General features: G+C 47.2%; 1 protein-coding gene across 7 annotated transcripts; it reads left to right on the forward strand.

Moving 5' to 3' along the window:
• The first annotated feature begins 827 nt into the window (after nt 1–827).
• Nucleotides 828–27,691, forward strand: LOC122366663 (tRNA pseudouridine synthase Pus10-like). 7 transcript variants are annotated; one of them, XM_043339165.1, is made up of 10 exons: nt 828–967; nt 1,543–1,707; nt 2,005–2,133; nt 2,469–2,606; nt 2,935–3,098; nt 3,490–3,662; nt 8,443–8,568; nt 21,513–21,702; nt 22,989–23,226; nt 27,041–27,616. In XM_043339165.1, the coding sequence occupies exons 2-10, from the start codon at nt 1,597–1,599 to the stop codon at nt 27,218–27,220; spliced, it is 1,449 nt and encodes a 482-aa protein (XP_043195100.1). In that variant the 5' UTR covers nt 828–967; nt 1,543–1,596; the 3' UTR covers nt 27,221–27,616. The 7 variants fall into 7 exon arrangements, with proteins under 7 accessions (XP_043195100.1, XP_043195099.1, XP_043195096.1 ...); XM_043339164.1 differs by having other exon boundaries at nt 966–990; XM_043339161.1 differs by lacking the exon at nt 828–967 and adding an exon at nt 973–1,007.
• Nucleotides 27,692–27,899: the final 208 nt, after the last annotated feature.

Consider the following 27,899-nt stretch of genomic DNA (forward strand, 5'->3'; position numbering starts at 1 on the left):
GCCGTTCGGTCACAAGAGTCCCGGGGATTTCGGTGACAAGACAAGAGTCCATTGGGGACTGTCATTAGGTGCTGGCCGAAACGTCCGTTTGACTGACGTCTGATGCATCCCGAATCCGATACGTCGGAGCCTGCGAAAGATAAAACGTGCACGATAGTCGATAATTGACTTGTGAGTACGTTTGGGTTTGAGGTTTCAGTCATGGTTTCGTGCCTTGGTTCGCAAAGCTTCCGTTTAGTGATTGAAATAACTGATAGCTGATCGTTTGCAAAGCTGAAACAAGGCATACCTATAAAAACACTGGCTGAAACTGAAACGGTAAATGCGAGAAACATTACAGCATCGACAGATTTGATTCCAGAATGCGGATTGGAATACTGATGCACGCAAGCACAAGGGAGATACAATTTATTAAATATTTTCGTTAAAAATCGCTGATAATGACACAGAGTTTCCCAAATCATAGACACTAGACGGATGAAAAGCCACATAATTCGCATGCGGATAAAAAACATACGGATTCGGTGAGAACGCACGTTACACATGGCGCGAATGTTTCGAAGTTTTTTCCTACATCGCTGAAATGGAGATCCTAGAAAAGTGTTAATTTTCTTTTAATTAACCCTAAGGTGTCTTGATTTAGTTCAAAGGAAATAAATCTTAACCTTTTTCCCGCTAGACATAAATGAAAACAATAAAGTAGGGAAAGGTATAAGCAATTATCTTCCAAATCAAACTCAAATTGAGCGGGTAGGAGCAAAACTTATCTCCATATATGGAAGGTGTTTGGTAAGCCATAAGTGGCGCAGCTGATTCAAATATGTCATGCTTTATAATGTTCAGATAACACAGTTTGGCTTTTAATGAACACTAAATGGCGAGTTTTTGTGCTTGTGACCAATAGAATGGTCCAATCGCTACTTCTAGCTGCCTAAGCATAGCAACAAGAACACGTTTTCCTTCCAAGGTGGTCCGCAATGGCGTTTTTCAGTGTGGTTTATTGTTTGGTTAACGTGGTTCAAGTGGAAAAATATTAATTTATATCTCAACTCAAAACTAATGTTAAGGTGGGAGGGTCCCTTTAAAGTGGTAGGTAAACTCTATTTTTCAATTAAGTTCATTAACCTTATTTTTATCAATATCCACTGTGTTAAATCCAGGGTTAGCTGTAGGCTGATCCTGCATCAGCATTCAGTTTCTACTTTCTAGTCTTCATTGCATTTTAATCAGAATCACCACTTGTTACCTTGACCTGAGGGACTGAGCCCCTGCCTTTTAAATATGATTTAAAGGGTGGCCACTATCATTTACATAATTGCTCTTCTTAAATGCTCCCCCTCCTGTAACTAAGTATTGCCGTCTCGCGCAACCAAACTTAAAATATTTGAAACTGAAACTCCAGTTTGAGATGAATCAGTGAAAAGTAGTCATCTCTAATTATGTGAATAGGGATCTGTCAGTGTTGGTGTCCTGTGATGATTATTTGCATTTTGTGAAGTTCCCTGCTTTGTTTTCATCTGTAAAAAATATTTCTTTTTGCAGTGTTATTGGAGGTTTGTGCCCAATTTATCTTGGTTAAATACAGCACCCAGCATTATGATTGAGGAGGCTTTGAGACTTCAAGTGGAGGAGGAGTGTTTGAAGATTGGCTGCTGTGTCCGATGTGCAAGAAGGTTTACTGGTGATAGAGTGCTAGACAACTATGTGGTAAGTCAGTCTTCATCTTTTTGACTGTCATGCATGTGCCTATGGTCTTTTTCACCCTAACTCAAGCTAAGTTCTTACAGCTTTGTCTGTCATGCTGTCAGCACTTCACTTGAACTTTGGAGCAGGACAAATGACAGGTTGAGGCCTGAGGGGTTCCTCAAACAAGCAGTCTCTTATTTTAGCTAAAGGTGGTTCATAGAGGTGAATCAAATATTTGTGGCCCAGGTTAGAGCTGCTCAATGCTTATGACATCCAGCTAGTATTTATTCATCTCATTTCGAATCAATATCTTTTCAGAAGCATACTGTTGAGTCTGATGCTACACAAGCTGATGATGAGCCTCCAGCTAAAAAGGCCAAAGGAGAGCTGTGTATTTTTTGCTTTGGTGTTCTGGCACCAGGTGACATTGAAGATATTGCCATGAAGGTGAGCATGTTGCATCAAATATATAGGAATAGCTGGTAGCATCTGAGACAGTTCTACTTCATTCATTCATTCATTCATTCATTCATTCATTCATTCGACCAATCATTCATGTTTTCATTCATTCATAATTGTATTGATGTGTAATGTGTATGCCCCATTCACTTTTAAAGCTTTGCTACTTAAGCTGACAACTGCCGAATTAAATGCTTATTTTTCCGTGAGTTTGCCAGTTCGAATTAGTGGACGGTAGTATTACATGTTCAATGCACCATTGTTGTCTTGGTATCTTCTGAATCAGGCCCCTAATATGCAGTTGAACTGTTGCCGGTTTTCAGGCGGTGGCCAGTCTAACCGAAGCCGATTACGACGACCCCGTGTTCACGACGACGCTGTCGATGCCGGTGTGTAACCTGGTCCGCGACAAGAGCATCTACGTGCACCTCGGCCGCACTGTGGCCGGCTACACTGACCAGGTGAGGGGAGGGGGCGGAACGGACTTACGGGAGATCGGACAGATCGGACAGAGATCGGAGATCGGACAGAGTACGGGTATCGTCTCTTATGGTGCAGGCGACAGATCCGCATGGTGATCGGCGGCAGCGTGAATTTTAGCGTTTTCTTGCTGCCTATAGTTCACTGGCTGTTTTGTAAGTAGTTTGTAGTTTGCACCGATTCCACGTGTTCGTAAGCTGGGCTATTTTCAGCAGTTCTGCGAACAAGTAGACGCTAATCTGATTTTTTTCACTATTTTGCGCCCAACGCATCACCGCTGGCGCTGACCATTTGCCGCACCTGCTGCAGGTGAAGTTCCTCCACCTGCTGCCGCTGAAGGACATCTGGAAGCACCTCATCAACGGCTCCATCGCCAAGGGTAGCGGCAAGTCTGCCGACAACGGCTACAACGCCGAACTGATGGTGAATGTCGAGATGGCTTATCGTGGCGACCGGCGCGAGATGGAGGTCATGTGAGTTCGGTGGTAGATGTCGTCGTGTGTTCGGCATAGGTGGCTTTGGAAGCGTTAGTATCTGTGCTTTGAGGTCTCAAGCTTTAGGGCTGAATGCTGGGATAAGCTGTCAGTTTGATGAGGTATAAGCGATTCATTTTGAGGGTCTTTAGTTTCAGGTGCAATGACTTTGAATACAAGTTATAATATTTGTGAAAGAAAACAATGTCATGGCTTAACAAAGCATGTTTAATTCTTTATATATTTGCTGCCTATTCAAATGTGATTTACGTTTTTTCTTCCTCATGCCGCTGCTCGCCTCATCTATCTCACTGCTCTATGAATTCACCCATGTTCCCACCCCCCACACGTGACCTGACCCATTCCCCCTGGTGCCCACCCCCACCCGCAGTTCGAAGCTGCGCCCGGAGCTGCGCGGCCCGGTGACCCGCACCACGGCGGACAGCACCCTCGAGTCGTCCACAGAGGCGGCGCTGGTGCGGTGTCTTCGCCTGCCGCCCGGCCCGCCGGTGGCGCCGCCCACCTACCAGCTCTCCTGTCTGCGCAACGCCATCTTTGTGGCAGGTACGGTGGCAGAATGGGCTGTACCGGAGAGGGCGGTGCTGGGCCGGCCGTTGCGAGGGATGGAGAGGCCCTCGCTGGACCTGACGTTTTGTACACTACATACGTCCTGGTTGAGAGAGGGGTTGGTACGATTCCCTTCCTTTCCGCTCCTCCTCATAATTAAGAATCACACGACACAGTGACGGACACCAAATATCTGAGATATCTGAGGTCAGAGGTAGGCGGGTATGCGTGTCGACCGGCGACTAAAATAGCAACTCAGTGCTCCAATTGGCGCCGCCGCTGGCTTTTGGACTGTCCAATCCAGTTTGCAGCATGTTTGTGTTTCTTTCCCGTCTTTGGGCTGTGGCTGCATTGTGTCATGCATGTTGTGTATTTCATTGCGTGTGTCATTTGTATACGAACACGATAAAGTTCTTCGAGCGAGCTCGCGAACGCCACCTGTGATTTCTCGTTACGGGTCGTAGAAGCTGAATTGCATAGAGGGCAGAGGTAGCGTTTGGTTATGTGCTTCCACCAACAACAGAGCGGAGAGGACATGGATTCGCATCGTAATGTATATTATTATAACGTTTTTGCTTCGTTTGTAACATTTTGGGCGTGTTTTAGTACAAACAGTATTAGCTGAAAAAAAGATAAGGACCTACAGGTGAGATTATTATTTTTAATCCTTGTCGCATTCATACGTGGTGTATGAAGTACGCGACAATTCGAACATCATTTACCTTTATGCATGCTGCTAAGACTCTTCTCAAAGCCCGCTATTTCAGCGAGTCCAGCGCAGATCACCTCCTTAGCTGTGTGTGAATCTCGGGAGGGCACTGTTCCTAACAAACAGGAAACTTACGGCAATGGTGGCGCAATCGTGCATTCAACCGACAGCCAAGCGTCTGTGCCTGAGGATTTCATATGAGGAAGAGTGCTTTTATCTCAATGGGTGGGCCTTTTAGGGCTTTGCATCGCGCATATGCTGCATGAATTGGTATTTCGTTCGTTATGTGGTGGTTTAAACCCAGGATTATTTTTAAAATGCTTGCAAAAACCTTTCAAGCAGCAGGACACCCCATTTCGAGCGAGGTCATTGGCAGTTCTGATGACGTCACATGTCTTAGTTCACTAACCGTACCTCGTGTTTCCATTTTACATGCATACCAACCTTACCGATCGACATCTTTCGGCGCCGGCGGATAGATTCCTCATCACGGCTCGGGCTGTTTGGCAGAGCCGTCCCGAAACGTGGAACGCCGAGAGGACTTTGTTCGCTTCACAAAAGGCCGCGATCAACCTCTACCGCCCATCCTCAATCGTTATAATTAGACTTCCCTTCGGAAATTGTTATCGTCTATCATCCACAATCAGCTTTACATCGTCCACAGTTCGTTCACTCCGTCCAGCGTGTGTCCATCGTCCTCCATTTACGGTCCATCATCCAATGTCCACTGTCCACCTCCCCCGTCCCCTGACTGCTACCCACTTTACTTGTCGTCATCCTTCCCTACCCACCACCTACTGTCCACCATCTATTGTCCACCATCCACCCTCCCGCCGCCCGCCGTAGGCTGCCAGCCCCGGTCGTGTCTACCGGCAGAGATTAGAAGCCCAAGGTTGTGAGCTCATCATGACAACCCCCTCCCACTATCGTCGGCCTAAGCCGGTGCCAATACATTCCTTCCAACCAGCCCGGTGTAGTTAATGTTTTATTAAGGCGGCTTTTACTGGCTACGCCGGATTTATCGGTGGTTTTATAAATGTAAGTAGGTAGATGCTGTAAGCTGGTGGGCCTTGTAGTAGAGAAGGGCTGCTGCTTCCTGTACGGAGTTTCAAGTTTAATATTCCCATTTAAGAGATTCGTCAGTCTTTTCTTGAGTAGATCCCACCCACTCAACAAAGAGAACACGGGATATCACGTCAACTTTTCCATGTAAAATGGTCAACGCTAACAGCTCATAGGCTTATAGCAAGCTTACATAAGCTCCTCGAACTATCTCGTACCAGACTCCACCTCAAACCTAACTATTTCCCTGGACGGGGGTATTAAATCTCACGAAGTTAAGTCATGTTACCATCCTTGACGCGGACAGTGCTTCATGGCGGAGGGGCGCGTCAGTGTTCATTCTCCCCCAGTCCTCCAATATTTGTATCATCCTCCAGTCCACCAGTCCTCCAGTCCTCCATTCGATCCGCATGCCGCCATCGTGACCGGCCCGGAAAATTCACGGACACGGTAGATCGCCATCCGACGAGCGTTTATGGCTGAGGTCTCCATTAGATACCGATAGCTGCTGATGCCACAGCTCATTGTCGGTAGCTGGTGAAAATGGCTGTCGGAGGATCAGCACCACTAGGAACTGCATTACGGACGTATGCATGGCACTGTAAGCCGCACGTGGCTTTACATTGGCATGAAGGAGAGGTCGGCGCTACTGCAATAGCTTTATTGATATATCTTGGCTCGATTCGGGTCCTTATTGGATATCATACGAAACTGTGTTAGTGTAAAATGAGGCTTTACAAATTGAACAAATTGTAAAGTGCCAATGCTGATGATAATAGCAGGCGATCAGTGGTTTGCTCTTTCCTCCTTTTTCTCTTGTTCCGCATATTCTTAGTCCATCGTATCTAATAATACTGACTCGGTCGTCGAACCCTGGACATGGCTCAACTGCGCAAAGCTCTTGTCTCACCCTTGAAACTGCCGTATGTTTCACTGTCATGAAATTCGCCGCGCAAATGCTCTTGGAACGTCCCGTGAGGAAGTGTTTGTTTAGCTTAAGCGAGCATCTAAAATGTGCTTTTAGCACTGCACGTGCAAAAATGTTCCCCTACTCCTGAGGTCGAAACTAATGGGTGAAGTATATCAAGCTTGTTTATTTATGTGCATAGTTTTGCTCATTTTGCTTTTCCTCTTGTTTGTTTGTTTTTGTTTTTGTTTTGTTGGGTTAGGCCCTTTCGGTCTGACAAGACCATTGCAGAGCCGGAAGGATGACAGGAATTAAGGGGAGACATTGGTCTGGGCAGGCACCCTAGTGAGTCGCCGGGGCTGAGCCCGTCCAGAGGACAGGCCACCCAGCCCCAAGGCACTCACTGCACCCGGCTACGGGGTGCGCTCCCTCAGGAGCAGCGGTGCCGCTCCAAGGGAGCAGCCCGCATGAGATAAAGTTACCTGTCCAGCCCGGAGGGGGTTGCGGCGTAGAGGACAAGGATTTCAGTATCCTGAGGATAGAAGCACGGAACGGATGCTTTTCCTCTTGTGTCCTGCCGTGTATGGTAAAGCATATTTTAGAAGATTAAGCTCCGAGTTCGACATAATCATGAACATTTTTGGTACTAAAGTTCATACTTCTCAGTATCTGATAAATAATTCCTCGCGTGCGTGATTTTTTTTTTTTGCATAATCCAAACCATGAACCATAAAGATCCAAGAGCATGGATGCTGCAGATTTAGGATCTCTGATCACTTCGAAACTACGTACAATCCGGCTCCATCTGCATAAAATAGTATGCTAATTGAAGCCTGCTCTGATAATGATCAACCAGACGCTCTCCTGTGAATCCACCCGTAATGAGAGATGGGACCTAATTTTTAATCACTCTCGTTGGTGTTGAGTTCACAATCTTTCCTGCGTTGATGTCTCCTGCACCGCAGAGTATCTACAGTCTACAATATGTGATCTTCGTGACACCGGGCGTTCTTTGTTACGCGCCACTGAGAAAGACAATTTTCGCTGTCACTTAGGGCGATTACCACGCTGCATCATCGTGCTTTCGTCATGTTTTGGCACATTTTTACTCATTTCACCCATATATTTTCTCACACATTTCTTAGTTGAAAGCCTTTATTGGTTCTTCACATTCCGACTTGGATTTGAAAGGTGGTATAGTCGCTACGTGTTGCATGGAACTAATTGAAATCTGGTGCTACCCCTACTCGAGTACGATTCGACAGTGAATTTATGTTGGGAATGGAATCTGAGTACTGAGATTTACACGCAGTTCATGCATTGCGACTCCGTATTGTCATTTGAGATGCGATTTTATATGGTCAGACAGGCTTTGCGGTGGTTGAATACGTGCGATATGTCATCGAAGAGTATTTAAGTGTCTTTTTATAAAAGCGAAGGTCACTTGCCGTTGAATTATCCGTTCCAAAAGACATTCAAATTCGTCCTAGGAGATTATCCCGACGTTTAGCTGGACTTTTGCGGAGCTTTAGAAACCGCAGACCCAGCTTATCATCTTAGCTGGAAACCTGTATAATCATTTGTTAGCGTTGTGAGGTAGGCTTGGAGTGGGCGTGAATTTTTTAGAAACCGCGCTCAAGTCTTTACTTGGCCATAAATGGTTCCTTAAATGTATTGTATCTTGCTGACGGTGCAGCCACAAGCGGATTTGCTATGGTCATGTTTGTACAGCACGGAATATATGATCTATTCGGTGATTTATGATCGTCTTTAAATTAAAATGTCGTTTCTGACGTCACAGACTTTGACACCCAGTGAAGACGCGTAGGCGGCTCCATCTCGAATATAGGAGTAATGGAAATGAATGTTATTTAGCTACCTCGAACTCTACTGTTGAGTTGTTGGAAGTTGGGTTCGTTCTCAGCTTGTTTTCATGTTTTCTGTGACCGAATAAATGCCGCTCGGATATTTTCTTAAAGCGATCTGGGACCAGTATTAACGAAAGGGACTGCTGTGAATATGGTGCTACCTTTTACGATAATACAGAAGTATTCGTCCACCCCTAACCGTTCTGTGTCTCTCCCCTCGTCTGCCGTCAGGCCGGTACAACAAGTACAGCCGCACCATGAGCCAGACGCCCTGGACGGTGGACGGGGCGCGGCGCACCGAGTCATCGCTGCAGGAGCGCATCACCGACCGACTCGTCCAGCTCACCAGGTCAGCAGGTGAGTACAGGAGAGTACAGACTTGATGTGAAAATGATCAATAACATGCCAAAAATTGTATTGGTTCTTTAGTTTACCAAAGAGAAACAAAAGAGACTTTTGTTTCTCTTTGGTAAACTAAAGAACCAATACAATTTTTGGCATGTTATTGATCATTTTCACATCAATTTTGACTATAATGTCTTCACTCATGCCAATCATCCAAACGATTAAAACCTTTCCCAGGAGTACAGACTTGTGCTTAGAAGTTGGAACCCGTACTTGGCTGGACTGGCCGTACTCGAACAGGACCTGGCAGGACTGGGGTAGGTCCCGTGAAGACACGTGGCGCACAGACCCTGAAGGGACCCAGACTAGATCTTACAGGACCCCGCATAGACACAAGTTAGACTAGCCCGCGCCCTGCTGGGGGGGGGGGGTGTTTGAACACCCCCCTTGTGGTTTTTCGCGAATATCTCAAAAACGGCGGCGCCGCCGTTTTTGGTACACCTTATCGTACATCAATTCTACACATGTTGTGAAAATTTCAGACCAATGTCATTCAAGGTCAGGTCACCAGGTCACTTGAAGTGACCTCACCTCATAAAAAGTTTCAATGTCTATCATAGCTATACCGAGTGACCGATCGCTTTGAAACTTTCAGCGATTGTTAAGAGCAATAGCATGTACAAAATGTTTATCTCAGAATTTTGATATCGATGACCTAAGGTCAGGTCAATTTTGCGACCTCCCCATCATAAGTCAATGGGAGGAAATTGAAATGCGCCTCTTTTGGACAAAAGACATTATAAACACTCCCAAACACCGAATTACAAGTGGTTTAGACACACTGAACATGAAAATGGTGTCCGTGACCCTTGTTTATGCCCTGAGGTCATCTTAGGTCACGAATGGTATCTAACAGTTTTTCGCAAATAACTTTTGATAGAGGCATGCTAGAGCGATGAAAACGCCTTAGAGGTGTTCAGCTCGACGATACGGATCGACTGATATGCAACATGACCCTCTCCGGTCAGGTCATGACCTTGACCTGAGGTCAAATTTTCAAGTTGACCTTTCAAGGTCAACTTATAGTTCATTCGATGCGTCTTGACGAGAGGAACACAATGCCGGTAAAAGTAAGCTCGTACAAGGCTTGGGTCAAAAGGTATTGCAGAAAAACTGTTTCCGAAAAAATCGGCTATTTTTGCAATTTTTGCCCCCTGCAGGCAAAACCGTTGACGTTAGGTCAAATCTGAGAGGATTACTCAGAAAGGGCTTTAATAGGGCTATCGAATGCGCTTTTCCGCGGCGCTGTAGCTCTATTGATTCTCGAGTTATGCGTTGGCTTCTTGGAAATTTTCGACATTCGACCTGGAAATCGGCGAAATTTTGCCTTCAATGACCTCTGGTGACCTGACCTTTGACCTGACCAAAAAATTGACCGAAGTGATTTCGTCATTATTTTTGACGCTCTTTCGAACGCCGCCTTCCGCGTATCGCTACGTGGCCCAGGAGCCGAGTTACAAGGGGGGGGTGTTCAAACACCCCCCCCCCCCCCTCCCCCCAGCAGGGCGTGGAAATCCAGAACCCCCAGCCGGGCGCGGGCTAGACAGGAGTAGGACCCATACAACACCCGACAGGGCTCGGATAAGACAGGACTCACTCGGATTCGAAGCTGACATGACCGGATTTTAGGTTGTCACGGTCCCTACCACCCGGCTCTCTCGGACTTCCTTGACTAAAACTTTCGGCCGATCACGATGTCGTCCTCAAGCTGTTAGCCGCGTCACAAGCTGCTCGCGAGCCGCCGATCCGATCCATATTCATGGTACCGGGTGGCGACGGCGACCTTCGATGGTCACCAGCCTGTCGACGGCCGGAGAGGCCGGATTGGACATCTCTCGATCGCAGGCATTGTGCTCCTCCCGCCTCCTGCCTGCTGTCCGTCCGCCCGCTTGTTCACCATCCACTGTCCATCTCGCCGTAGTCACTACCCTTCTCAGGTTCCTAGTTAAGTCCGGGTACCCTTAAACCAAAACATCATCATCTTCCGTTCCTATTCCGTGGTTTCAACTGACATGAGGAGAGAGATGTCCCGTCGGCTTTACATCCACGGCAAGTGACGGATTTGACTGCAAACGACAGGACAGTATGATGGATTTCGTCGCGTCATTCAGCAGTCGTATCATGGGGGATCAGCGCCGAGGAGCTATTTTTGTACGGCAGAAAATCGGATTATGATTCGAGATTCTCCGTACGGAAGAATGGTATTTGGTGGAGGAGTGATATTTTTACAATTGTGACATTTAAGAACGACTTTTTGTTCGTCAGTTTACTCAGTTATACTGGCCGTCCAAGCTTTGATGGACACATATAATCCAAACGCAGCATTACCGTTCAGTTTATGCACGCCAGCACTGCAATCCTACAATGTTTTGTAACAAAGTCGTTCACCGCCTTGAACCGAAGGGCGTTGTTTTGATTTTAGCTGTTTGTTGCCAGATTCAGGTGGGGATTCGGGCTTACGCCCGTCTTGAATATCGATAGGGCTCATTATTTGAAGTGGGTAGAGGTTATCTCATTTTCTCCAGTCCACCCTGGGTGTTTTGGTCGTAATTACCTGCATTTAGTTATTTTCAAAGCTAATTTTAATTTGTAAGTCGTCTCAGATGCAGTTCTGACGGAACATCGATACAGGCCCAAGGTTTCCTCGTTGTGAGGCCTTGTCGGAGATTGTTGCTCTGAATGGCTGCCTGATTTGCATGACAAAGGCTATTATCTGAGACTCCTTTCGCGTTATTTTGCCACTGTTGACAAAATGTATGTCAGTACTCAGTAGTTTTAGGCCTCATATCGTAGAAAGAACACCTCCGCATACTCCTTGTTCTGAAAGCAAGGCTGAATTGCTGGATTATATAGAACCTGTTATTAGTGATTTAAGTGTATGTATTTTAAAGTCGTTGGTTGCCTTATTGCTTATGCCTATAATCAAAGGTGTCATTCCTGAGGGGCTTTGTTATGACCGTGACCGGCTTTGCCGTTTTATGTCCGATATAAACCGTAGTGTGAAAGACATTTGTCATTTTGCACGAAAACCTCGAGGAAGGCTCAATGTTTTGTATTGTATTTCTGTTGAGGAGCACTCCACAGCAGCAGTGTTTGTGTTTTGTTTGTTATTTGATTGGCTGTTACACAGATAACAGTAGTACTGGATTGGAAACAGAATATTGGCAGTTGCAGTAAGAGGCCGAATGTTTTTATGCGACGGCGCCAAAATGGGATTCTCGCGTGCTGCTGGGTGGATAATTTGCAGGGTGATAATTTGTGTGTTGTTTATTGCAAGAAATCGTCGAATATTGATATTACTGTTCATTGCTCTGGTAAAGATTAACAAAAAGACGTATATTGAGGCACAGAGCAGCATATTTTAATAAATCCAACCGGTTTCAAAGACCTCTCGTCTTCGTCATCAGGGATTGAAATATACAGAAAGGAGAAAGGTTACATATTTAAGCGCTGAAGAGAATAGCTATAATCATGCTTTTTCTGTTAGAAAACGCGTGGAGAGCGTGCTTAAAAATAAAGGTCACTAAAGGTCGTCATTCACTATTTCTTGTTGACGTCTTTCTTGAGGAGGTCAATCCATCCCTGGTAAATTGTATATTTCCCAACGTTTCTGTTCATCTTTTCTTCGGTTGAAGCTTGGATATATATCGCTTCTTTTATTTCTCTTTGCTTCCTTTTAGCCTCAAATCCAATCACTGATGTGTTCTCCCATTTTATTGTATGTCCTGTGTCGTAGTTGTGTTCTGCCGTGGCTTCCGATGTTTGTGGGTCTATGTTGCCCGAATTGAGTTTTTTAACACTTTTTTGGTGTTCTTGTTGTCTAACTTTCACATTTCTTTTGCTTTCTCCAATATATACTTTAGGACATCCGTCACATTGCATTTTGTAAATGGGTCCTGGTTTTTCTACAGCGTTGATGGTGTCTTTGGGTCTCACGAGCAGTTGTTTCAAAGTCTTGTGCGGTTTGAAGTAAGTTTTGACGTTAAATTTGGAACACACTCGACGTATTTGTTGAGAGACTCCGTCCACATAAGGAATAACCATGACCGGGGATCGTTGCTGTGGTGCCGTGGCGTCTGGTGAAAGTGCAGCATCATCCTGTATTTGTTGTTGCGATGGTGCTGGTGCCCTTGTTGTCGATGGGGTTGTCTGGTGTTGTACTGGCTGGTGTTCTGCCTCTCGATGCTGTCTCTCGACTTTGCTGATTTCTGACTCCACGTATTTAGCTGGGTATTTGTTCTTTCGCAGGTTATTTCTGATATGGTCAAGTTCCCTTTTCCGTATTTCTACACTGCCGCAGATGTTGAAGGCTCTCTGGGCCAGGGTGTGTATGACAGTCCGTTTGTGTTCCTGTGGGTGATGACTCAGGTAGTTAAGATACTGCCCGCTTGATGTTGGTTTGTAGTAGACATCTGTCTTAATCTTGCCGTCAGGGGAACGCTGGAGAGTCATGTCCAGGAACGGCAGCCTTCCGCTTTCTTCCTTTTCCACCGTAAACTTGATAGATGGATACAGTGAGTTCAGAGTTTCCAGGAAAGGTTCGATTTCAGACGGTTTCACTGCTGCTAGGATGTCATCCATGTATCTGTGCCAGATGTATGGGGCCGTTGGATATGAGTCTAATACTCTCTTTTCCAGGTTTTCCATGAATATATTGGCCACGACTGGTGCCACAGGTGAGCCCATAGGTGCACCGAACAGCTGTTGATAGAAGCATTCACGGAACTGGAAGAAGGTTGTCCTCAAAACGAGCTCCAGCAGCTCCACGATGTCGTCAGGAGTGAGGCTCGTTCTGTCTGCCAGGTCTTGGTCATTCTCAAGTAAGGTCTTGGCTTGTGAAATGACGATGTCCAGAGGAACGCTGGTGAACAGCGCTGACACATCAAATGACACCAGGACATGATCGCTGGGTACTGTGGTGTCACGCAAGATTTCGGAAAGTTCTTTAGAGTTCACTACGTGGCGGTGTGACTGTCCCACAAGCGGCGTTAGTATGTCGCTTACATATTTGGCCGTGTTGTACGTGGATGATCCGACTGCTGATACGATTGGACGTAAAGGCGTGTTCGGTTTGTGGATCTTCGGCAATCCGTAGAACCTAGGCAATGACGTAGATCCTTTGCTGCCGGGGTGTAGTTTCCAGTATGTTGTCTCGTCGAGCCGTGCAGTCTTCTTCAGTTTCTTCAGTAGATTGATGGTCTTGTCATTGATGCTGTTGGTCGGGTCTCGGGCGACTCTTTTGTATGTCTGTTCATCACTTAAAAGTGATTCAGCTTTGCTGATATAGTCCCCTTTCTCTATGATGCACACTTTTCTTCCTTTGTCGGCTGGTAAGACAAGGATATCTTGGTTGTCTCTCAGTTCTTAGTGATGTTGAAGAACAACATCACTAAGGATGAATGGCTTGGCTTAAAAGAACTGAGAGACAACCAAGATATCCTTGTCTTACCAGCCGACAAAGGAAGAAAAGTGTGCATCATAGAGAAAGGGGACTATATCAGCAAAGCTGAATCACTTTTAAGTGATGAACAGACATACAAAAGAGTCGCCCGAGACCCGACCAACAGCATCAATGACAAGACCATCAATCTACTGAAGAAACTGAAGAAGACTGCACGGCTCGACGAGACAACATACTGGAAACTACACCCCGGCAGCAAAGGATCTACGTCATTGCCTAGGTTCTACGGATTGCCGAAGATCCACGAACCGAACACGCCTTTACGTCCAATCGTATCAGCAGTCGGATCATCCACGTACAACACGGCCAAATATGTAAGCGACATACTAACGCCGCTTGTGGGACAGTCACACCGCCACGTAGTGAACTCTAAAGAACTTTCCGAAATCTTGCGTGACACCACAGTACCCAGCGATCATGTCCTGAGTGCTGTTCACGGGCACCTGCGGTAGCTGCGGTAGCTGCGGCTCGGCGGTCAGCCGGGTAATGACGTCACAGAAAGTGGGGATGGGGCGGGTGGTGTGACGTCATACGGCTGCGGCCGGCTGCGGTCGCCTGCGTCTCCTGCGGTCGAAACGATCCGACCGCAGCGGCCGCAGGAACCATTTGTCATGCAAAGTGGCGCGGCAGTTGCGCATTCGTGTAACTTGGGCGGAAAATTGACACGGCCGCCTCAGACGAACGCGTGATGACGTGCGCACAAGTGGGCGGGACTTACAGCCTGCGATCTACCGCAGCTACCGCAGTTACCGCAGGTGTCCGTGAACAGCACTCTGGTGTCATTTGATGTGTCAGCGCTGTTCACCAGCGTTCCTCTGGACATCGTCATTTCACAAGCCAAGACCTTACTTGAGAATGACCAAGACCTGTGTCCTTTTTCATAAAGCCTGGAATTGTAGAATTGTAGTTGTAGTTTGTAGGTTTGTACTTTCGATTGTACAAATCTGTTTCATAAAGGAAAAAGTACAATCCGAAAGTACAAACTACAATTCCACAAACCTACAACTCACATTCGGCAATTATCAGCCAAAAAACTAGCAATCTGTTTCATAAAAAGAACGGTTCCTCTGATTTTGGGATTTACTTGACGGAAAATACAATCGAAATCTACAACGCCCTAACCGTGTGTAGATTTTCGAAGATGAAGTATAGGAATCAGCTTAGCGTTGCTAATAATTTAATTCAATAATAACCATAATGCTCAGATACACGATATGTATTATTACGAGCGAGAGGGCGCAGCGAGCGAAGTGAGGCCTTTTCAATAAAACGGAAAAATCTCAGTATTGAGCGGCCCGGTCCGGCCCGGCCTGTAACACTTTTGAGAGGCTAATATCTCAGCAACGGCTGGACCGATTGGCCTGCGGTCTTTTTTGTTGGGTAGTCCTATTCCTTCCACCCCGTAATTGAACACTCCTGATGCATTTCAAAGACCCTCCGTGCCACCATAGGCGGTGGAATGGGGGGGGCACCGGGGCACGGTGCCCCCCTTGATTTTGTCATTCTAACATTAGCCCTATGGGCGTTGCATGGAAAGAATGGGACCAAAAGTCGGCAGTGCCCCCCCCCCTTAATTGAAGGTGTTCCGCCGCTACTGCGTGCCACGTGAAAAGTCAGGGGTGTTCAATCATTTTCAAGGAGGTACTTGCAGGGAGTGCCTCCAGATGTATAGAGAACCGCTGGGCCGATTGCGCTCAAATTTGGTACACGGTTGGGGACCGGTTAGATAGAGTACTGTGTAAAGTCAGTTTGGGACCTATTTGTATATATGGCCTTGGTTTCGGCCCCGTTTGCACGTGCGCACGGCAGGGCGCCACATCCAGATCTTGGGAACGGCTGGGCCGCTTGCATCCGACTTTGGTGCACAGCTAATAAACGGTTGGTAGGGTGCCGTGCACATTGCACGAGCCAGTTGGAGGTACCCTGGCGCCCTGCACATGCAGGGCTCACTCGCTCGCTCGCTCGCTCGTTCTTCGCCCAAAAGGCACTTGACTGGTTATTTTCATCACTTTCCTGTTTATATATAACTTCATGTGTGTCACATTTCCGAAAAATGTCGGCATTGAACGGCTCGACCCGACCCCCCTCGATCCGGCTGACCCACGCCAATGGCGTTTTTGAACAGATGGAACTAAGGCGCTGAAACTCGTATCATCGTTCGGGCCTATTCAGAGTTTATAATTCGATAAAAAGACGGCATTTTATCAACAATTTATTTTCCTTATTCATACGGACCATTTATCAGTAGGCACTAGGCAGTCCTATTAAGTTCACGAGTAATATCTAAAAGTGATGGATATATATGCCTTGTTATTATTGATATCAATATCTGAATACATTAGCCTAGGTACTATACCTACCATCGATCGACTCATGTAACAGTTTTTTAACATTGCTCATAATCTTACATTAACATAGCAGTCTTTTTTGCGGATGAAATTTTCTGGAAAAAGAGCAACTTACGATCATGTCCTATTCGTTTCCGGCTCAGTCTCTTCAACCAACACATGGAATGACCATGCACCTTCTCTTCAAGATGTAATTCTCTTCAAGATGTAATTCATTTCCTTTAGGAAAGGCTTGTATTTTCATCAGTTTTCATCCCGTCTCCTGGGTAGCTCCAGCCTCCGGCTCCATCTATTTGCTTCTCGCTTCGTCACAATGCTCTTGCATTTTGATTTTGGCATTTTATTCGCTGGCTTTCTTGTTGCTTCATGTTTCACTAGGTTGCATTACTTATCAAAACGGGTATTTCAAGGCTCAAAGCAAGCTGTCATATAGCCCGTCGCTAGGTAGGTACCTAATATGACGGTCAACAACATCCTTTATTGCCACTCTATAACTCGGATAGGCTTACTGAGGTCATACCTAAAACTTTTTCAGTCATTTTTGCATTATTGTCTGAACAATTCATGAAACAGTCTTTCAAGAAACTAATGACTTGTTGGGCTTACCTACTCAGATACCAAATCTCGAAACAGGCACATCTTCAAATGATTACAATGTTGAAAATGTTAATACTTTCAGCATAAAAGTTCTAGCTATGCATGGGCAAAGCGATGGCTGATCCCTAAAAGCAATTCAAGTTATTTATCAATGGTTATTTCTTTCTAAAAATTGCAAAAAAACTGTCAGCACACCATACGCAATTTGCAACACAACATCGAAAACTGTTGCAGAAGTTTTTGTTTACTCCGTCGCCATGGAGACGAAGCCCCGCAAAACTACGCTCCCGGATCGAAAGTACAATTCTATTGACGCCGCATGTCCAGGCTTTATGAAAAGTAGTAGTTTGTAAAATTGTACTTTGAAAACTACAAATGTACAAACTACAATCGGATTGTAGAATCTTTATGAAAAAGGACACTGGCAGACAGAACGAGCCTCACTCCTGACGACATCGTGGAGCTGCTGGAGCTCGTTTTGAGGACAACCTTCTTCCAGTTCCGTGAATGCTTCTATCAACAGCTGTTCGGTGCACCTATGGGCTCACCTGTGGCACCAGTCGTGGCCAATATATTCATGGAAAACCTGGAAAAGAGAGTATTAGACTCATATCCAACGGCCCCATACATCTGGCACAGATACATGGATGACTAGCAGCAGTGAAACCGTCTGAAATCGAACCTTTCCTGGAAACTCTGAACTCACTGTATCCATCTATCAAGTTTACGGTGGAAAAGGAAGAAAGCGGAAGGCTGCCGTTCCTGGACATGACTCTCCAGCGTTCCCCTGACGGCAAGATTAAGACAGATGTCTACTACAAACCAACATCAAGCGGGCAGTATCTTAACTACCTGAGTCATCACCCACAGGAACACAAACGGACTGTCATACACACCCTGGCCCAGAGAGCCTTCAACATCTGCGGCAGTGTAGAAATACGGAAAAGGGAACTTGACCATATCAGAAATAACCTGCGAAAGAACAAATACCCAGCTAAATACGTGGAGTCAGAAATCAGCAAAGTCGAGAGACAGCATCGAGAGGCAGAACACCAGCCAGTACAACACCAGACAACCCCATCGACAACAAGGGCACCAGCACCATCGCAACAACAAATACAGGATGATGCTGCACTTTCACCAGACGCCACGGCACCACAGCAACGATCCCCGGTCATGGTTATTCCTTATGTGGACGGAGTCTCTCAACAAATACGTCGAGTGTGTTCCAAATTTAACGTCAAAACTTACTTCAAACCGCACAAGACTTTGAAACAACTGCTCGTGAGGCCCAAAGACACCATCAACGCTGTAGAAAAACCAGGACCCATTTACAAAATGCAATGTGACGGATGTCCTAAAGTATATATTGGAGAAAGCAAAAGAAATGTGAAAGTTAGACAACAAGAACACCAAAAAAGTGTTAAAAAACTCAATTCGGGCAACATAGACCCACAAACATCGGAAGCAACGGCAGAACACAGCTACGACACAGGACATACAATAAAATGGGAGAACACATCAGTGATTGGATTTGAGGCTAAAAGGAAGCAAAGAGAAATAAAAGAAGCGATATATCCAAGCTTCAACCGAAGAAAAGATGAACAGAAACGTTGGGAAATATACAATTTACCAGGGATGGATTGACCTCCTCAAGAAAGACGTCAACAAGAAATAGTGAATGACGACCTTTAGTGACCTTTATTTTTAAGCACGCTCTCCACGCGTTTTCTAACAGAAAAAGCATGATTATAGCTATTCTCTTCAGCGCTTATAAATATGTAACCTTTCTCCTTTCTGTATATTTCAATCCCTGATGACGAAGACGAGAGGTCTTTGAAACCGGTTGGATTTATTAAAATATGCTGCTCTGTGCCTCAATATACGTCTTTTTGTCAAGAAATCGTCATTTTTGTGTTTTGTCGTTTACATTTGAAATCGAAGCTACCATTGTTACTTTCATTTGCTTAAAAAATTAAAGTATTTCACTTTTAACTTGATTATTTAGAGGGCACAATGCGTGGTGTTTTCTTTTGAAAACAAAGTGTGGTGCAAAGCCTTACATACGTATAGGTACATCAACAATGGAGGAGGGGAATGAGCGGTAAAAACTGCCGTTCCGGCTACAACCCAACGAACCAAGAGGAACAAAAGATTAAAACAGATGTCTCACATGCCACCTATTCGCTTTTCTCACCGAAACATCTCTACGGGCTCAGTGGGTTGGCGCCATGGGTCACCGCGACCGGGCTGAGTGAAATCAGGACTATTCCGCTGCATGTGTGAGCTGCATTTCAGAAAGGAAGATTTCGAAGATGATCGGTCATTTCGCACCGGCATCAGCATGCAGAGACAGCGCCGTCGGCTCAAGAGCGGCGCAGTCCTGTCAGTATTGACCAGCGTGGATTACGCGAAGCCCCCTGTGCACGAGCGGCCAGCGAAACTAGCCATGGCATCCGCACGCCACTCACACCAGAAGCAGGTTATGAAGGACCAGACCGATGCGTTCTTCACGAATGACAATGTCAGCTATCAGGTGGCAACTACAACTGGTCGAGTGTCCGACAGTTCCTGGAGAATGAGGCGGTACTCCGAAGTCGAACGAAGGGCCTCAGATGGTGGTCACTGATCACGTTTCAGCCCCGCCGACGCCTCCGCCCGAATGGCATCATCAGGATCACAGCAGGAGTGACAGCAGGATGGTGCTCTTGTCATCCAGGAGCCAGTGGCAGCGGTGGCGAAATCCACTGAAATAGAGGACCTGGATGACAGCGCCAAGGCCTCCCTGGGACACAGCTCTGGCGTCTTGGCACGCTCGGCCACCAGACGTAACAAGTACGGTGCCTCCACCAGCCTGCTGATCTATCTTGGGGCTACGCCGCTGGAGGTACGACTGGAGAAAGACGAGGAAGACATCGACCTCACCGTGAGGATCTGCCATATTTGGAGGCAACTGCCGAAGACGGAAGCTAACAGGAACCAGCTGCTGGTCTGCGATCAACCAAGAAGTGACGAAGATCGAAGTCGAAGTCGTAAACCGGGATGTCGAACTGACCGGAAGTCGTTTGCAATGATAGCCACGGCGTCCTTAGGAGCCTCCTTCCAGAGATGTATGCGACGGTTTTCAATCTATTTGCTGGAAATTGTGGAAACATGGTAACTGATATGTGAGGCAGACACTCAAGACAGTGCTGTCCATCGAAAGGCAGGAAGCAGACACCCCAGCGGCAATCGGGTTGCACCCTAGGTGCAACCCGATCGAGGAGCGACAAGAGGCCAAGCTCAGCAGGGTCAAGAAGATGTAAGGCGGGGAAGTAAGGTCGCTGATGAAATTGGCAGGGCAGGCGAAGCGAAGTGACACTTGAAGGGGTGTTTTGTGACGTTGGTTTGAATTGTGACGTTTGGATGGTTCGTTGTGACAGGACTGGTGTCGATTAGCATGTAATGAAGAGATCAAACTCCCATGTACAAGTACTTTTTGTGGATGAGAGTGGGAAATCATTATAATCAAATCAGTGACATACGGTCCCTCACCACGGTGAGGAAAGTGTAACCAGCAACGTTTGGTAAAATAAGTTGCAATTATGCAAAAATGCAGCAATAAACACGAGCACGGCTAGATTGCTTCTTTATAAGTTTCATTCACATAAACAAATTTTTTTTTCCTGTGAGAGGAGATATCGAAGTCTGGGCACGAAATATTCGGTTCTGTTTTCGGCCTCTTACTGCAGCCACCGGAATCCTGTTTCCAATCCAGTACTACTGTTATCTGTGGCTGTTACGATCCTCTTACTTCGAATGTTAATGCTTACAGATAAAATGTTTTTGTTTTAAGGAGCTTCATATGTTAGGTTTTCATATTCACTCCTTTGCCTTTCCCCTAAAAGCTTGGAGTCGAAGACTGCGTTATGCTTCAAGATATGTCGATGATGAGTAGGTAATTACGATTCTTCTAAAGCTGTTGAGTGGGTGTAAATACCAAATAACTTGGGCATAAAACCAGTAGCCAAACGTCAAATGATTCCGACAATTCATTGTTATTATGTAGAAATGAGCTTATGTGCGGGGGCGTATCACAGAAGGCGTCGGTCATCAGAGATTACCACGGAATTAAGATGCCTTTTTAGCCGGCGCTAGGACTGAGCTAATTAATGGTCGACAGAGATGACATCGCGCATTAGCTCAAACTCGTCGCTTTTTTCGTGTGGAGCAACATGTCCTTTTCAATTTTGCGTTGTGTTAAGCGGAAGGCTTGTTGTTTTTATGGGTTGATTGCAACAGCTAGTACGACTAAAAAATGATGTTGCAGTGGTCTTGAGGATGAAAGTTCAATTTGGCTATGAGTTATGACGGTTGGCTACTGCCCTCCCCAGTTATGTAACTGACCGTGTTAAATCCAATAACACACTGTCATCACACACAACACATACCTCCGTGCTGAATTTAGTACCACCCCCTCTGACCGCCCCCCCCCCCCCCTCTACCGTCAGGAGTGCGTTTCTCGGCGTCCGGCCGTGAGGACGTGGACGTGCGGACGTTGGGACGTGGCCGGCCGTTCGTGGCCGAGCTGACCGACCCGCACGTCACGCTGCTGACGCCCAAGGATCTGCTGGAGCTGCAGCGGGAGATCAACGCTGCGCATCCTGAGGTGCGCGTCAGAGACCTGCAGCTGGTCACCAGGTTAGTGAGGGTGGGGTACGGTAGGGTCAGTGAAGGGATGGTAGGGGTCGCTGATCAGGGACAGTAGGAGTCAGTGGTCAGTGGGCAACTGGTCACAAGGTCAGTGGTCAGGGATGACAGGATCAGTGGTCACTGGTCAGGAACAGACCTTGAGCTAGTGACCCTTGCTGTGGTCAAGAGTGGATCTTGAACTAATCATTAGGCCACTGTTCAAGGGTGGATTAGCAGCAAACTATCAGAGGCTATTGTTCATTGACCTTCAATGTGAACAGGTTATGAATATCCTTTTTTTAAGTATTTGGCATTTGTATTGGTAAAGCTGGGTGGAGTTGGTAGTATGATGGATTCTTTAGAAGATAATGGGAAGCGACTGTCACTGAAAAAAATAGTCATGTCTGTGCACGATAGACGGTTTGACCGTCATTTCCTGCATTCAAACTCTTATGTCGCTTACCTCTGGACACTCCTCAGCCAATTATCAATGTTCTGTGTGTAGTCAGCCAAATAGCAATGCTAGTCCCGCATTTCTTGGTGAATAAGCTCTGTATTTGGATGCAGATTGCAGCCCTAGCGTTACTTTTTATTCATCGGTTTCCTCAATTATGTTTGTCCTCCTTAGATATGCGTCTCCAGCAGCTCTAAATAAGAATGCAGATATTCCAAAAATGTACTCCTCGTGGGCCTCTCTGCTCATGTGCCACCACCCTCAGACATCGAACTCCACAATCGTCCTGGCCATAAACCACTCGGGACGCTACAATACGATCAGGAATGCTTACTCGGCCTTGCACTCTGTTTATCTGAGAACCATCCGACATTGGCAAATGGGCGTAATAGCGTTTCGGTCGATGCAGCGTCTTAAAGTCCCCTGGCCTTCCGTCTTAGTGTCTCCCTGGCGTTCGAGCGGTGCAACCATGCGCAGTTTTGTTGGATGTTCGCTTCATACCAGCAGGGGTTATTGTGGTGCATTGACCACTGACCAGGTATCAAGGGATGATCCTTATGGCGACTTTGTTGACCATTCATAGAATCACAAACGCTCCCCATAGCTGTAACGCATCGTAATATTTTAACCAACTAGCATTCACAGTTTGAGCTGCTGAATTTTGATTATCTTTTGTAATGCCACCGCATAAAAGGCAAGCCGCTCATCGTTCAATCGTACACACTATGTACGTGGTCTGCGTCCTGTATTCTAAACTTCAAGGCCGTATTTACCTTACCCCACCGCAAGGGACAGACCTACCCAACTGAAAACTAACCCCTCCCTCCTTCCCTCCCCACAGGGAGCAGACTGCCCACCTAAAGAGCGGCGAGGAGGACAAGACCAAGTCGTACACCGCGCTCGTACAGAGTCTCTCCGGTCCCGTCAGCGCTGACAAACTATACTCCCTCGCCGACCATAAGGAGCTGGTCATCAGCCAACAGACGCCGGTTCGCGTGCTTCACCGGCGACCGATGGCCACGCGAGAGAAGACGATCCACTGGATGAAGGCGGAACCGATTTCTGATACCTTGTTCAAGGTAGGTGTAGAATCGGGGCTGAAGGAGGATGAGAGAGGCTGAGGAAAGGGCAGGATCAGGTATGTGCTGGCGGGCTGCGATGTGCTTGATGGTGAAGAGCTACTTCTTGCTAGGTGTGAGAGATTTTGGTTGCTTGTGAACTATGCATGGGGTATGGTGCTGGTTTCTGCAAGCGGTTTGCATGGTTGTTAGCTTTTGCGGCTCGGGTGGAAACGTTCTTGCTTTGTTTACTTTCAGTGGTCACTGGTCACCAGTATTTCAATGAAGAATGGAGCCGTCCTACCATACTCGTATGGTCTTTATCAAATCTGCGGGTAGCGCTGTGCCACCCTCATCAAGCCCTAGCAGTGTCGTAGTGTAGCTTTCCATCTGAGCCCGGCGTCTCTCTCCCGTCCTTGGGCCCACCAGTCGGCCTATGTACGAGGCTGGCTTTACCGATGTTCGGTGATCAACTAAGCGAAGGCCGAATAGAATTCCTGTCCCCAAGAGGAGAGGGGCTTCAACTAACGGTGCATCCCAAATTGGCCGTGCTGACGCGATGAAATGTCCTTCATGATTGGTGGTTACCTCCCTGTGGGGTTGTTTTCGGAGAACGATGTGTGATGACGGTAGAATGTTTGGTTTGGTCGGTGGTTTGGTTGTTTCTGTGAACGTTAGGTAAGTTACTTCGTTTTAAGATGTTTGGCGTTTGACATCTCCTTAAGCAGAAGTCGAATTTCGTTAGTTTCTCAAGTGACGCCTCATCTTCGTATCATCATTGGTCGAGTCTTTCGTAATATAGCAAACGGTGGGTGGTATAAAATGAATGCCGGAATCCCCGAAAAACATCCCGAGGACCTTCTGTGGGCAGTCGTGGACAGGTGGACTGAGTAGTGAGTGGACGGTTGGACAGCCGTGGACGATGGACATCCCGGGTTCTGTGGACTAAGGACATCCACCGTTCCCTAATTGCCTCCACGGCGCCGTGAGTCAGACAGACGGCTCTGGCTGCCCAGTAGCACTGACGGTAGCGCTCGGTAGTTCCCAGAAGGCGGTCGGGGAGCGGGTTAGTGACTTAGGTGGACGGGTCAGGCGTCGAGTGAGTGGGTGGGGAGAAAGAGAGAGGAGGAGTGGGCGGTGGGTGAACGGTTGGAGGTGCGCAGACTAGCACACTTGTCATCCGAGCTTCAGCCAATGCTTCTTTGTCGTAAGAGATAATCCTTTTCTGTCGCATCGTTCCTTTTATCATCCCTTCGGCTGAAATGTAATGCCCCCATTGCATCGCCCAGAGGCCATTCCTCCCTTTCCTCTGTGACCTTGACCCGGCCGTGGCGCGCTTCCCGCGACCTTGACCGACCCACTAGATTCCTTCCGACGACCTCTCTCATGACCACCTTCCTCCCTGCTTAGTGTCTCCGTAACGACGGTCATTGGTGAATTGTGGCCGGGGCGCGGAGATTTACCGCTCATTTATTTCGCGTTACCGCCGCGCGCCAACCGTCCCGAGCCGCCAGTCACGGAACCGGGCACATTTGTCTCCCGAGGTGTGATGTCACCTCACTGGAGTGTGGCGTGGAGGAGAGGGCTGTTCCGGATCGCTCGGTTGTTGTGGCACGTGGAGGGATGTTCTCTTCCTTGGAGCGTGACGGGGGGTTACGGGTGGAAGGGGGCCTCGGTGTGTGATGTATTGGGGGAGGGGGCCCATGAAGAGTGGGAGGACGGGAGGAAGTCGCAAGGTGGTGGCGTGGTAGGGGGTGGGGAATTAGATCCAAAAAATGCTGGGGTGGAAACTGGACATATCCGGCCGCAACGATAAAACTTCTTTGCAGTTACGCCGTCTTCAGTCCAGGCATGCCTGGCCGATCCAACTGCAAGCCATGACGTAAGGCTACCGAACAGAACCGTTTAGAATAGTTACCAAAGCAGCTACATACTGGAAATATCTCGCGAATCGCAATAGAATACCGTCTTTCGTAACCCGACAAGATCGAGCCAGGTAACCGGTCGCGGCCTGCAATATCCACTGTTCGGGATGGGCTCTGGCTCGTCCGTTCGGCAATGGTCTCCGGCCCGTCCGGTATGAGCACTGAGCAGTGGGCTCGTTCAGTCGGTCAGGGCTGGCGCTCGGGACGGCGCGGAGGCCGGCCTGCCGACAGCCATCCGACTAATCCTGCGAGCCGACGACGGGAGAGACCTCGTCTCTCGCCACCCCCGCCGACGTCTTATCCGAACCCCCCCCCCCCCCCGCCCCCCCCCCTTATCCGTCATCTCTCCCCTCAGCGTTCTTACATTTCTGCAGGCGAGAATGACACCGCGCTTGCCGATAATTCAAGTATAGCGTCGTTCTTACCAGGATTATAGACACCGCCGTTCTTACCGGGAATAAAGACAACGCCGTTTCTAGCCGTGAATAAACAGCGCATTTCCTGGCATCCATTCACCGAGGGACACCCATGGAAAATAGTTATCAGAAGTGGAGAGAGGCATGCTACCAGGGATTTGGTGGAGAAAATGACAGGCATTCAGGCAATGATGTCCATGAGGAGCAAAAGTGTTACAGTGAAATGTCAGCTGTAGACTCAGAATAAGACTGTCGCTTTATTGGCAGCCAGCAGGTATCACTGCGGCTTACGCCTAGTGTTTGCATCTATCAAAGATATTTTTATCCATATTATACGGCATCAGCAAGTGATTAGGCGTTAGTCAGCTATGGCAGGTGTGATGTTCATTTCGTTCAAATATGTTGTGGCTTATGAGGCTAATCCCAGCTTTCCTTGAAGGTGTTTGATATTTTCATATGATTTTAATCGGATCTCCGAAAATATTTACCTCTGCATTAGCATATTGTCGTTATGGTAGTGGTACTTTTTAGAGCGTGAAGCTATCGTGACGAAAGCTCACTTGTGGATTGCCTTGTTTTAAAAAAGCTTCTGGCTTCGATATCGGTGGTTTTACGTGATAACCGCATTCCTTAGCGTACAAATATTGCCAAAGCGCATCCGACATAAGAATTGTAAATGCTCACGTTTCAAGGCAAATAGTTTATTTTTCTTGTACTTACGAAAAAGAAATAAGATTTCCCTACAATTTTTCCATTGTTTTAAAAATCGGTGGCATCAGTGCTTATCGGCATTCCAGCCTCCCGCTTGTCAGGGAAAAAACTTTTTAATTATTTTAAATACTCAACTTCCATCTTCTATAGACTCTCCACCAAAGTCGATACTTGATGCACAGGCACTGCAGCTGGTTCGTACTCGTAATTAGCATTCCTAACATACTGAGTTCGATGGCAGACGTGTCATGGCCATTGGTCGGTAGCCGGCTTGTTGTCCGTTCAGTGGAACAATTAATCTTGGGCCTCATTACCATTACCGATGCTAATGCCGCGTTTGTCAGACAGTACTCTGCCTGATCTGCATGGACCCAGCTAATCCTCGCTGGCATCTCCGCCGCATGCCGCGGCCTTTTTTGGCGTGTTAGCACGGTGTGGAAAGGCGCTGAGCCGAGACCGATAAACAAATATCCATCCCTCTCCTTCCATCCAACTGATGGCATGTCGGGTAAGTTGGTGTGCTTTTATGTTGCATGTGTTTGGAAGTTTGGCTTCTTCCAATGTCTTCTTTTATGTCTTGGAAGTCTTTTTAATTGTTTTTACCAAAACTTCGATGCTGTCAAGACATAAGTCATTCACAAATGCTGTATCGTGTTTTCCCATGCTTTCTCAGAGACGTTTAATTTATAAACTAAAGCACGCCTATCGGGGCAATAGTCGCCTCGCCCATCTCTCGCTCGCCTCATCTCTGCCGACACTGTGACATTCTGTTCTGTCTTTCAGCTGCATCTTCAGACGCAGGCGGGCACCTACATCAAGGAGTTCGTACACGGTGACCTGGGCAGGACCGAGCCGAACGTGGGCACCCTCCTCGGGGGCACGTTCGACATTCTCGCCCTCGACGTCGAGTCGATCGAGCTCGACTGGCCGCCGGCCATGCCGGAGAACGATGGAGATACGTGATTTTAAGATACTCGGCGAGCGACGGACACTTGATTTGTGGACCGATCGCCGGTAGGGTTGTTGGGGATTAAAGTGGTCACGTGATGTGTCGTATCAGGCTGGCCAGGCGACCGAATCGTGGTGAAGTGTTGTGTCTCGATTTGTTACATTTTTCTCTGTTCTCTGCTCAGGTTGAAGTGAGCATTGATAAATGAGGCTGTGCACCTTGCCTGGATGAGCTTCGAGTCGCTTTTCATTTGGGTAGTATGCGTTTCGGGTCGGAAATGTGCCAGGCAGCAGAATATGTTGTTGTTTTGTTGAAGCTGTCATACTCGACCTGGAACATCGTGTATTTCCATTGATGCTGACGTTTTAATAAAAAAAGAAAATGGAGTGTGAAGTCTGCCTTATGATGAAAAAAACCTTGCTTTTACTGTCGCCAATACGGACCCTCGAAGAATGTCTAGTGACCACTGTCTTCATATTAAACCATATAAGATATCCATCACGATGGCGTCACTCATTACCATTATCACACTGTCCTTAGTAACGCTGACGACTGGAAATATGCCATACGATCTACATTCTACAGTATTTACCCTTTTTCAACAACACATTGTTTCGTTGTGGCAGCACAGCGCGCGCATTCGGCGCTTGGATTCCATGAGCGACGGGAGCAGCGCACGTCATTCTATCGAGT

The sequence above is a fragment of the Amphibalanus amphitrite genome, unplaced genomic scaffold, assembly GCF_019059575.1.
Source record: "Amphibalanus amphitrite isolate SeventyFive unplaced genomic scaffold, NRLGWU_Aamphi_draft 000822F_arrow, whole genome shotgun sequence".
In the NCBI taxonomy this organism is placed as follows: Eukaryota; Metazoa; Arthropoda; class Thecostraca; order Balanomorpha; family Balanidae; genus Amphibalanus; species Amphibalanus amphitrite.

What these genes read in the sequence shown, in the direction of transcription:
- LOC122366663 (XM_043339161.1), top strand. Translation starts at nt 978, where the DNA reads ATGGCGTTTTTCAGTGTGGTTTATTGTTTG. An exon ending in GAGTGCTAGACAACTATGTG is followed by an intron (nt 1,708 to 2,004) that starts GTAAGTCAGTCT and finishes ATATCTTTTCAG; the next exon opens with AAGCATACTGTTGAGTCTGA. An exon ending in CCAGCTCACCAGGTCAGCAG is followed by an intron (nt 8,569 to 21,512) that starts GTGAGTACAGGA and finishes CTCTACCGTCAG; the next exon opens with GAGTGCGTTTCTCGGCGTCC.